The 12,440-nt window shown below is 34.2% G+C and overlaps 1 protein-coding gene across 1 annotated transcript in view; it reads right to left on the reverse strand.

The window, feature by feature from the left end:
* Positions 1-1,943: 1,943 nt before the first annotated feature.
* Positions 1,944-12,440, reverse strand: part of DYNC2I1 (dynein 2 intermediate chain 1) — a 34,516-nt gene continuing 24,019 nt past the window's right edge. The window contains exons 16-24 of the mRNA XM_075144117.1: positions 12,223-12,385; positions 9,382-9,495; positions 8,407-8,468; positions 7,278-7,329; positions 5,861-5,921; positions 5,513-5,609; positions 5,126-5,257; positions 3,499-3,722; positions 1,944-2,403 (exon numbers count right to left, since the gene is read on the reverse strand). Of these exons, the coding sequence (XP_075000218.1) occupies positions 2,232-2,403; positions 3,499-3,722; positions 5,126-5,257; positions 5,513-5,609; positions 5,861-5,921; positions 7,278-7,329; positions 8,407-8,468; positions 9,382-9,495; positions 12,223-12,385 (1,077 nt within the window). The 3' untranslated portion in view covers positions 1,944-2,231. The remainder of the gene's footprint in view (positions 2,404-3,498; positions 3,723-5,125; positions 5,258-5,512; positions 5,610-5,860; positions 5,922-7,277; positions 7,330-8,406; positions 8,469-9,381; positions 9,496-12,222; positions 12,386-12,440) is intronic.

Genomic DNA, 12,440 nt, shown 5'->3' on the forward strand with positions numbered 1-12,440 from the left:
CAAACGTAACAATCATTAGAAGTAGCTAATGGAAAATTAAATATTTTGTTGTTTGAAACAATTTTGTAAGTCCTTATGCGTGGACTACTTTTCTTGTATTGCAGCCTACCAATACTTCCCACTTTTCTGATCAGATACATGCTCAAAAATGGTTACGTCAATACGTCCAACTGCTGAGATTACACGGACCGTGACTCTAATGGTCTGCATTTACCCAGTGAGAGAACATGCAAAAGAGCAGCAACTTCTACACATTTTTTCCTCACATTCTCATAACAGCAACTGTCAGCACAGGAAACATTTATATTATTACATTAGTTTGCAGTTCAAGAGAGAAAACTCATCTTTTAGGCAAGAAACACAGGCCCAATGTGAGAAATGACTCTCACTCAAATCTCCAGGCAGTACAAGCGTAACTAGCCTAAAATATTTGGATCTTTGAATTCAAGCATACCTACCAACAGCAGCTCAAAAGTAGCAACAGGTACTTCTGTGTGAAGGTTGACACTATTTTTTTGGTTTTGCATATTGGAAAAAAACCCACACCAGTGCACACAGCACAAGGCAGAAAAAACCCAACCCCTTGTTTACAGTTTCCATGTGCAGAAGTGGCTGCAGTAAGAAAATACAGGATGGTAAGTCCTGAAAGTGATGAAATGATAATAAGTAAGAGATTTCCTTCAGAAGACTATAGAATTTCAAAGCTTAATTTTGATCTTAAATTGGGGTGGGAGGGAGTGGTGGGGTGTGTGTGTCTCTCTCTGAGAGGGAAAGAGAGATAGATTTGGGTTTGTTTTTTTACTACGGCTCTCAGTAGTGATGCTCTGCTACCTTATTGCAAAAAAGTACCTGCCATTTGTTCTTTACCTGAATTATTAAAGAATTACAAATATACTTGTAGGGTATATTATTACCGTATAAACCCAACAATGAAGATGAGAAGAGCCATTTGTGTCTATGTCCATAAAAAAAAATCTATGGCTGACCAGGGAACTAGGATAGTGAAAATGGTCTCCGAAATATGCATCCCTCCGACAGTTCATCAGGCTCCCTGGACTGCAGCCACTGCTTTTGAGGAAAGGCGAACGTGCAACGGACTACAGCAAATTCATTTCCGAAGTGGTGTATGTTGTTTATATAAGGCATTCATTTTTTACTGCTGTGACTTGGCACCATCATGTGGCCACTTTGAGTTTGCTCAAATTAAGTAACAATTTACATAGGAAAATGTTTGCAACAGATTAATTAGAATTTATAAATTATTTCAGTCTACTTTAGAAGGAGACGGTACATATCTTAAATATATGTTCACTAAATTCTGAACACATTGTCTTCCAATTGTCCTTTTTTCCCCTGAATCTGTCCTCATTTAATCATGATTTTCCTCATGATCTTTAAATCAGAAGTTGTTAGGCTATAAAAGTTAAAGACATTTTCTGTGGTTGGTCTTGGTCCGAACTTTACCAATGGTGTACCAAAATTAGAATAATATCATAGACAACTATGCTCTTCCTCACTACAAGAGGGAATTCATTTGGGAATGATTTGCAGGATTAAGCAGGGCAGTATTTTCTGTTCTACATCAGAAATCCCAAAGGATTTAGAATTTCAGTAAATCCCACAAGCATATTGTTTACATAGTTTGATCCAAACAGCTGGTGTACATATCAGGACAACTCGAACTAGTCAGGTATTCCTTTTGCAAAGTTTCAGGGTCAAAATCAGAAGTAAGATATCATGCGACGTTGATTTGTATTCTGATACATTTGCATAATGTTTTTAGGCGGATATAAGAAAGTTTTACCAAGTATTAGTGTGTAAAAAGCCCAGAGGTAGAAGTCTCCATACATTCAGGTTGCTTATACAGAGGCACAACTTTATGCTCACCAGACAAAGGGTTGCTATCATTTACTTCAGAGCAGAATAATGAGAAACAGCAGCATAATTTATAGAAATATATTTTTAGTATTTTTTTGAAAATATATACATCTAGAGTACTTTCAGTAATGAAATACAGTTCATTATCTTTTTGAGTACAATAATGCTAAATTTGGTTCTGCCATTTTTGTGATAAAATATATGGTTTCAGCTGAAATATTGTACTGATATTCTTTAAAATATATACAAGTTATATACAAATACAAAATTATATTATAAATCTTATAATTGCAGTGAAAAATAATCTAAATATTTTGCAATAATTTGTACACCCAGACAAGTGTATACTGGTTCTAAAAAGACTGCAATAAAAGCAAATGTAGTTTTTCAGATTCCTCAGGCTGAGGTACCGCCCACTTCTTCTTTACATAATGAATGTCTATCTGTCCAGATTCTCTGGCCAGCGCAATGCCTAGCAATCCGTTTGTTTTTTCTGGTTCTCCCAGTAAAGCCATAGTTACAACACTGAAATCAAAAGAACGGGAGAGTGTTTTTAATTGAGGCAAAATTAATAGAAATAGGTGTTTTCAAATGTGTTTTTAGCAGGTTACTTGTAGTTAACTAACTGATTCCTTTTTTCTGCTCATTACAGTGTGGTATTCCTCACTATTTCAAGTCCCAGCATGTTCTTTAGCTTTACACAGTTGCAATCATTTAATGTAAACATAATAGGCAATTCTTCCCCTGTTCACAAATTCCATCATCAATTTTTAATCCTGACTTAAAAATTATTTCAAGCTTGTAAAAATGAACTGGCTTTATGGTATTTTCCAGCACAGTGTAGCAACTTTAAAAATTATATTATTTTCTCCCAAAACTAGCAGCACTGCTATAGTTTACAAGGCTACAAGGAAAACTTCTAGTTAGAGGGATATTCACCAAGACTAACCTAAGCCTAGGAAAGACAGCGTCTCCCAGTAGGAATCCCATCAGGGAGGAAAGAGAATCCTCAAGACTATAATTCAGAAAGGCTAAATTAAACTCCTTTTCTGCATCAATCTATGGGATAACCCAGATCTCTACACTGACTACAGGAACAGTATTGTGAGTCTTGGTGAATACGTGCTAGCCAAAAATATTCTTGTTTACTTTGTGACAATGAACAAAATATATTTCTTTATGTTGGTAACCATACTATATATAGGCATTTTAAAATGTTGTCCAACATCTTGCGTATTTTAGGGGTTGATCCTGATTCAGCAAAGCTATCTTTGATCTTAAGCAGTTCAGTGATTTTAGTGGGAACAAAATTTTTCTCTTCATATAAACAGGAACTCCTCCATGTACAGACATCTGTCCCAACTGATAACACTATACCTGATTTTGATTTATACTCCTTTTCTCCTTTATCAGACTGTGTAAAATAATAAGTAAATAAGGATAAACTAAAATTTAGCTCGCTATAGTCTCTTTCCACACCTCCAACAGTTTAAAAAAATACAGTTAGAAAAGCAAATTCGAATGAACGTTTAATGTCAAGCAAAAAATCCCATCCAAATGAAGATGAAAATAATATTAATATTTTGTTAAAAATAGAGTAATGTAATGTAATGTACTTACTTCTCTGGTGGAATAGTCTCCTTTGCCACAGGCAACAAATCATTTTCCAGAAGATCCCAAATGTAAATATTAGATGATGCATCCAGGACAAAAAACACAGCAGGTCTTGTTAAAGCCCACTGCAGGGCAATAATTGGCTGGCCATTTGTGCTGTCATTCCACTGCATGAGGGGATACTCTGATGTCATTTGATGTAATCTAATACTTCCATCTGAACAGCCAACCTATAATACAGTCAAGAAGAAAATACTTCCTGGGAACAAAACAAACTAAGTAGGATAAAAACTACAATTCAATTCTTCAGAATATCAAGCATATATATCAAACTAGTTATCTGACTCAAGTAGCACATCTCTCATACCTCACTCTACGGACTATCCAGATTTTAACTTTTAGTGTAATTTTGAGTTCAAAAGCAGTAACTGTACTGAGCATACTAGAGTAATCTAATCCACTAATCCTAGGATGAAGTCCTAATTTCCTATTTTAAAACAAGTTCTCAAACTATCAGCTTCACTAATGCTATGATCCAGCACAACTTGACAGTAGTCTGAATCGGGGCGAGGTCAGAGCCTAGAGACCAATTCAGACGGCTACTTAGTGACACATGTAATCTGTAAAACCAAGAATAGCTTTCAGTAGGACAGGCTGTGCTTAACAGTAAATGATATTAAACTGATTCATAATGAACAATTAAATCCAAAGACAGGCAGAGATCATTGCTTCCAGATATTTTCTTATAACCTTTGTCTTGCCTAGTATAACATTTACAAGTTTGCTCTAATCCAGGTACAAAAAAAACTATTCCATGAAAACAGAAAATAACTTATTCTTACTGGGCCACCTCTAGATCAGGAAGACTTCCTAGAATTTTCAAATTATGAGGACTTTTTAGAATGATTCTGCAAATTGTGCTTACATTTAAAAGGACTCTGCAGACACAAACTTGTAGAAGTCAGTATCACTCTAAATAAATGCATTTGGGAAAAAGGTAAGAACATCCACACTGGTAAAAGAAAGTTCTGACTGCGCAGGGGTGAGGATCAAGTACAAATATATGCAAGGATAAGGAGATGGAAAATCCTACCAAACTTAGATTCAACTTGCATTGAATAAACTTTCATAAGGAAGACAAATAAAACCAGTGGGTGTGTCAATATGAACTGCTGAGGGCAGATGTGAAGACACCTGACCGCTCGCTACGCTGCCAGGCATACCCCCAGGCTGTGCCTGAGGTGGAGAGGAAAGGAAACCAGGGAGCTGCCCCACGGACCTTTATTTCACAGCAATACAGATATTTTGCCTCCAAAATGATTATGTCACTAAGAGATGTATGAGGCTTCATTAAGAGCAGACCTGCTTGCAATGCTGAATTTCAGTAAAAACAAAGAGTAAGTTATAAAGCTGAAGTGAGATTGCCATTTGTTTCTGTGAGCCAGATGGTACACCTTTTACATAAGCAAAGTTCGGACACCAGGACACAAGATTTGCTGTCACCCTTCATGGCAGATTGGAATTAGTGAGATAAATCAACTATCACATCTAGTTAAATACATCAAATTAGAAATCGTCCCTCAGCAAGTAATTTAAAAAATGAAACTTGTATTATATTAAAATGTTTTCATACCAAAAACAGTGGCTTTCCAAAAGGGAAGAAATCAATTGCGTTGATGCTTATTGATCTCAGTCCGCTCTCCTGGGGTCTGAATAGTTTTGGAAGAACTTTTAAGTCATGTCTCGTACCATGGCCTACTAGCCCCTACAAACAATATAAAGAAAATAAATTAAACAAAACAAAATTTGCATTGTCAGTATTACAAGAAAAAGTTAAATAATTCACAGAGCTGCTACCTTAAAAGGTCCTTAATAGCTAACAAATTTTAATAGCTAAGAGATTTTAATAATAGTCTCAAATTACAAATTTTATATACAATCTACTGGTAAAATTCCAAGTAAATGAGGCAGCTTCCAAAACAAAAAATAATAATGAGATGAATTTCAGCACATTACTCACAATGTTTGTTCCAACAATGAAATGATTAGGATTAGAAGACAGAAACCTAATAGTCAGTGTCTGGGGCATTCTCTGGCGCAAATCCTTTGGGAAAAGGCTAGGAAAAACATAAAGGTAAAAGATGACATAAATACAGGAAGTTGTCTCCTAAAGCTATGCAAGTATATACAGAAACTCTTGATCTAAAATGTTATGACTAGCTCTAGGAAGAAGTGTATATTAAAAAAACCCAAACAACTAATGAAAATACTGTTAAATATATCTTACATAACAGCAAATTAATAAATTAAAGGAAAAATTAGCTTTGTGAGATACACATGTAGAATTTAAATGCCCCTGTTTTCTTACCTGTTATTCAATTCCATAGTAGAGCTATGTACTAACTTCACTTTCCCTCCAGGAATTAAACCTAAAATTATATAAAATAATTATTTAAACTGATTTAAGCACTTTGCATTAAGAAAGTGCTATCATCAAATTAAAACCTAAGCTAATAAGTAAAAGGATACTTCCTAATTAGATTGTTTATTGTAGATATAGCTTTTGATATGTAAGAATCTTACATCATTTAGAACTATTTACTTCAGAATTCAAATCTGAAGAGTTGTAATCTTTGACAGAAATCAAAGAAAGAGGACAGAAAAAGGGAAACATGATTATATGTTTTTTTTAGTTTTACAGTATGCTCTCTCTATATATATAACAACTATGTTGTTATGTAACATCCTGTAATATCATTCTATAAAACCCAATTCTATCAATGGTGAAAACGCACATTTATGTCACTTGGATCTTTGACAATGAATTATAGTAACGAGAGACTATAACAATGCTTCCATAAAGTTGATCTATGTTACTTGTTAGTAGAGAGTAACATAAATAATTTAAATTCTTCAAACACAAGAATTTTTTGAAGAGGAAAAAAATGAATGCTGGTGGCAGTAAAACTGTGTCAACACACAACCATATCTTTAAAATGTACCTCTCCACAGACATAATACCTGGCTTTAGCAGCTTAATATAGCCAGACATTGCACATGAGCTTATAAATTAGAAAATTGACCAAAAATTAGAAAATTAATAAAAAATTGTAGTTTGTTAGCCTTACTTCATTGTTTATACATGTATTTTAAAATGTATCAGGATTTTAATCACCGCCTTTTCCAGTTAGGTAAGTATGTAAGTCTAAATTTGTTCAAAGAACAAAAAAATGTAATTTTCTTCATTCACATAACACAAAAAGGGCTGAATGGACTTTTTTTCTTAACCTTTTTTATGGGAACTTTTTTCTCACACTGAATTAACTACCTTACCCAAAAGAAACTTTCAGGACAATTATCAAAATGGAGATATAGGCAACAACAAAAGCATTATAACAGATTTGGTTAACACTAAAGAAAGAACAGGAGGACTGACAAGGACATAAAATCTCATATTCTTTGAAAAAAAGCTGTTGAGGACACAGAAATCTGCTTTGACGTTATAAGAAATGCGATTGTCTGTGGTGGCAATTACCAACACAGAATTAGCAGATGAGATAGCAGTGATAGCAGTGATATTTCAGAGAGCAGTGAAAATAACTCTCACGATACCTAATCAATAACCCCAAATATCAGATATATGTCCTATTGAGAATGAATCTTTTCCTCAGTAATTTTGCCTTTTTCTAAATTATTTTTTGTCATCGCTGACTCTTCCTCTCTCTTCTAACTTCATAATCTCAAAACTCAGGCACTTTATTCTACCTCTAATGTACAGTACTCACCTAAATCAGTTTGTGAACCAGCTAAATCCACTTTTTGTAATTCAACAACTACCTGAAAATTCAATATTTAACATTAATAAGCAATAAATATTTACCAGACTTTAAAGTTTTTTAACTAGTTGTAATAATGTATGACATAACTCTAAAGGAAGGTTTAGATAGGTAGGCCTAGCATTACAATGATTACAGGTAGATTCTCTATGGCCTGTCAATGGCCTGTGTGCAATGCTAAAAATAGCTTCACATGCCTGCTGGATGTTCCCTGCTGGAAAGCAGAATATGGGAAGTTACATTCTATACTTAATCGCTAGTTGGCATCTTGTTGGTTTGGTCGGTCACAAAAAAAATACCTTAAACGCCCAAATAAGGAATTATAACACATTTCCTGTACTTTTCACTATTCATGAAATAGAAAGCGTAGATCATTTGGCCTGAATCTGTGGCTACTAAAGTTACTTAGAGCTTTAAGGGACTTGACTAGTGATACAGAACGGAAATACTTTTATCCTCTTATTATTCACTGAGCCATTCAATTCCTCAAGCAAGATCAATTCAGATGCAAACAACAGGTTCAGCAGCTGGGCCAAAGCTGCATCAGAAAAAGACTGAAAACATCCGATACAAAGAAGAGTTGTCAGAACAGTAATTAAGAGCAACAGACCTGGTGTTTACTGGCCTGTCATATTTTAGGCAGGGTAATCTTATCCACAGATTTTCACATTTTGCCTCTAGAACATTTATTTTATATAAATTATGAATATCATTTCTCACATACATTCAGTACAGTCTCTGACACCACTGTGATTCAAATAAAATAAAGTAGGTGGGTGAAAGAGGACCGAGGTCTATTATTCAATTAATAGAAATATGTGAACATATTCCTATGAAGCAGAACTACTGATTGCCTGTTTTCATTAATTCATGTACCTGTTAATAGTTTTGCCTAAGGATAACATTATGGCATTAGGGAGTCAGAAATTTTTAGAATTCCAGCAGAATGGCTAGTGTTGCTGTACTTCTCAGGGAGGAAATTCTCATCAGAAATCCTGGATTTGGGTTGCTATATTTGAAGAAGTATTTTATTATTCCAACATGTGATACTCTCTCTTTTCATATATATATTACTCACCCACATATTGAGGATTCCATTTTCATCCATTGAAGCTATCTGAAACGGAGGGCCTGACATTTCTATGGAAGGAATAGTAACAATTTATATTCATACACTGACCTTCATCCTGAACAATATCAAAGGATTTGAAACACTTCCTAGGTTAATACATTCTCTGAAACTTTTATGATCCTCTCAGCTGTATAAAAAGGAAAAGTGCCCTAATTCTACCAAAGAAGAAAAAGGCATGAAACTAGTATGTTCAGTTTGTCCTACCAGATAGGCAGATGTTCTCTGTCTGCATCTTTTAAAATGTCTGGATTCTACACGGACTTTGGAACAGAACATAAAGTGCAATAGATGAAATCTTGTAAAGCCTACAATATGCAGCGCATTTCTTTGGACTACTATGGATTTCAAAGTGAAAACCTGCAATGAAAGTAATAATGTCTCCTCTAGCACACTGCCTGAGAATTTGGGGGCATGAGGATTAAAGTTTCTTTGCAAAGGTTGCCATTAAAAAGTTAGGCAAAAGGCACAGGAAGAACCACCAAGTACAGTCACATATTTTAAGTGCTTTCAGATAGAAGCAAGTTGCTCCACTTTTTTAGATAGGTTTTTTTTTTGGACATCATAGGAGCACTAAGACTTCTCTAAAGGCATTCTGATTTCTTTAAAGACATTGCAGAAGCACTAAGACTTCTCTAAAGGCAGTTTTTGAGTAATAACTTGTTTTATCATGGAAGAACAAAATATTGTCTTGAAAACAGACATTATAACAAGCATGCACTTACATCTGATGTGAAACTGCACTGAATGAACATGACATAAAAATGAGAGCAGAAAATATACATGAATGTTGTATGCAATTGATACTACAGACAAGAGGCAGAATAGAATTATAAACTGGATTTTGGCTGTGATATATTTGTTTCACTAGATACCTAAAGAAAGACTCAGATGTATTGATGCTTTGAAGAGCAGCTTACATACCCTCCTGATAAGAGAGGCTTGAGAGCCCATAATTCTGATCAGTGTAGAGAGAGGTTGAGACAGGTTCCACTGCTAGTATAGGAGAAGTGTGGTTTACTGAATTTAGAATGCCATCTGTAATTAAGGATAATGAAAGGTAAACACTATACTATTTTAAACACAAACAACAACAAAACCCTAACCACTTTTCAGCTTATGGGAGAATGATGATTACAAAGGAAGAATGGCAAATAATAACTTCATAAAGAATTACTTTGTAAAAGTCTCAAATACAATACTGCAAACTGTTTCCTAAATTAACAAAATACTACTAGATAAATCAATGTTTCACCATTTGTATTTACTTCTCTTTTTCCAAATGACTGCTGCACCACTTATGCCACTGTACGAGACATTTCATTAAAATCTGCCATTTCAGGGTTATCATGAAAAGAATTATGTTAATTTCAAGCTCCATAAACAGTAGAGATAGAAATAAATCACTGCTTACTATAGAAAAGACAAAATTGAAGAAATATTACTCTTACAGAGTATTATTTAATAGAAAGTAACTATGTTGAAACAAACAAATCACCACAAGAAAATATGAAATATGTATTTACCCTTTAATGACATTTAAAAATAAATGTATATTTAGAGCAAATTCAATATGCATTCTTTGTCAGATACTCTTGTTTTCCGGACTTGCTCTGTGCACTGAACTTAATCCCATTTAATACTAAAGGCATAAAGCTTCCTAAGTATACAGCATTAAAAAATGCTTGCTTATATAAGCAACTACATTAAACTGTATACATACATTTGACTACTAGCCCATTGTGCAACACAAGACCAAGCATTTTTGATCTACTAAGAAAAATTAAAAGTCTATCAACAACCAACAAATGTTTACTTTAACATTGCTACTGCAGTTAGATACACTTGTGAACAAAAGAGGATTTTGTGCATGTGTGGTGGTTTTTTTTAGAAAAATAATAATACCTCAGTGTAAGTTAAATGTTAGCACCCAGACACAAAAAGAGGAAACATACATAAAGAAGGACTTATTTAGCAATAATTATTTAAAATGTATTGCTATGTGTTATTTTTCACTCTAGGGTTCAATACAGTGACAAGAAAAATAGCACCAATTTATAATTAAGATTGAGACGAATCAAGGGTCAAACTGCTGGTATGTACACCTCATTCCCAATCTCTTAACATACAACTACATACATTGAAAACTCAATAAGATTAATGACTTGCTCCTCTATTTAAAATTGAAATGACAAACATTGGTAATAGGCATAAAGATCCATTCACTTCCATCAGATTCATAAAATTGTAGGATCTCATACACCAATTCAAATGCAGAGTGAAGTACTTTGGATTTCTAGTATGTCAGTTATATGCCCTAAATAAACTTGTACTTTTTGAATTTGTCGTCAATGGATTATAAGAAAATTTATAAAAGCCTATATTATTTTGATCATACACTAAGGGATCAGAAGCGTAGGAAAAAAGAGAAATGCAATAACAAGAAAATGTCAAAGGATTACAGGAGGTCACCCATAAGCACTTTTGAAAAGTAAACTTTCTTCTGGCTTCCCAATACGTATGCAACGCTAATTTAGGCCATATCTAAACAATGCAACAAATTAAGTCCGCATTATTTTTTGCAGCTGTGCTTCTCTGCCATTAAGAACCTGGAAAGATTTTGCTCATGTGACAAGCTGGATAACAGAAAAATGTATGTCCAGGTTTTGCTCCAACATGCAATTGATACATTTCTAGAGACATCGAACCAGAGTGCTTGTGGGCCCCAAAGTTTAGTCACAGCTTCAGAATCCCTTCAACAAAGACTAATAGTAAGTGACTGCTGACTACGGAAGTTAGAATTCAACTTACTGCATTATATAGATTTCCTCTGACATTTAGTCTTCATACACTACTTGTTTCCAATGATGTGATCCCCAAAATTATTCATATATGCTGAACCAATAATATCATAATAAGATCAAGTTGTATATCCAATGAAAATATGATAAATTCCTAGATCTTACATTACAACAATAATTGATAAATTGGCAATAAAAAACCACAATCCTGACTCAACTTTTAGTGTATCTAGATAGAATCCAGAAGTAATAAAGTTACATATGTGGAATTTTAGAAACGCATAAGGGTGAGATTCAGACCAAAGATTAAGACACTTAAAATGGTACCTACATATAAGACAGCTGTATGATATCTGTAAGTGAACTAAATCTAATCAAAACAATCAATCCAGCTAACCATATACAGATATCTACATTAGAATGAGAGGAATAGCTCTCTAGATCCCACAGAGTAGCACTGCACTGATTCTAACAGAGGTATACACTTGGATATGTATCTTGCATGCAACCTTATAGAAACATCCAGACTTAGGGGACAATTTGTACAGATTGCAACCTTTAAATGACGTTTGAAAAACTGTGGTTTACAGTCTTAAATTACTTAGATATTTTTAAAATACATCTTAATATGTGTGTTTAATGTAGGTTATATTAAGGGAGATAAAATGATGAAAATTGACTAAGCTAATGATTTCAGATTAAGAAGTAGTTGAGTAGTCCATTTGAATATTACAATGCTCCTTAGGTTCTACATCTGGTCCACCTCTCTATTCTCGCTGCTTGATACATATTGAGCTGGCTTACATTTCTTTACAGCTATTAGTGACTGGCAATTTTTACTAGACTAAATATAATCTCTGAAGTGGCTAAACTAGGCTACTGAGAAAGAGTGTTCTTAGCAGAATTAGTAGTGGAATTGTTTCACTGCCCACAAAATGACTAATCAGAATGCATAGATACTAACCAGTGGAAAATGTTGGAACTCTAAATGTCCAGTCAGTTTCACTGATCGTCATATGAGGGTGCATTCTTGAATCTTCTCGAAGATCCCACACCAACAACGAACCATCTATTGTTCCAGCAAAAACTAATGTTGTTTTATTGGGACTAAAGCAGCAACATACTACCTGTTAAGGAGTAAAAATACGCATAGTTGATATTAGGATAAAGGCCAATGATTTG

The sequence above is a fragment of the Calonectris borealis genome, chromosome 2, assembly GCF_964195595.1.
Source record: "Calonectris borealis chromosome 2, bCalBor7.hap1.2, whole genome shotgun sequence".
In the NCBI taxonomy this organism is placed as follows: Eukaryota; Metazoa; Chordata; class Aves; order Procellariiformes; family Procellariidae; genus Calonectris; species Calonectris borealis.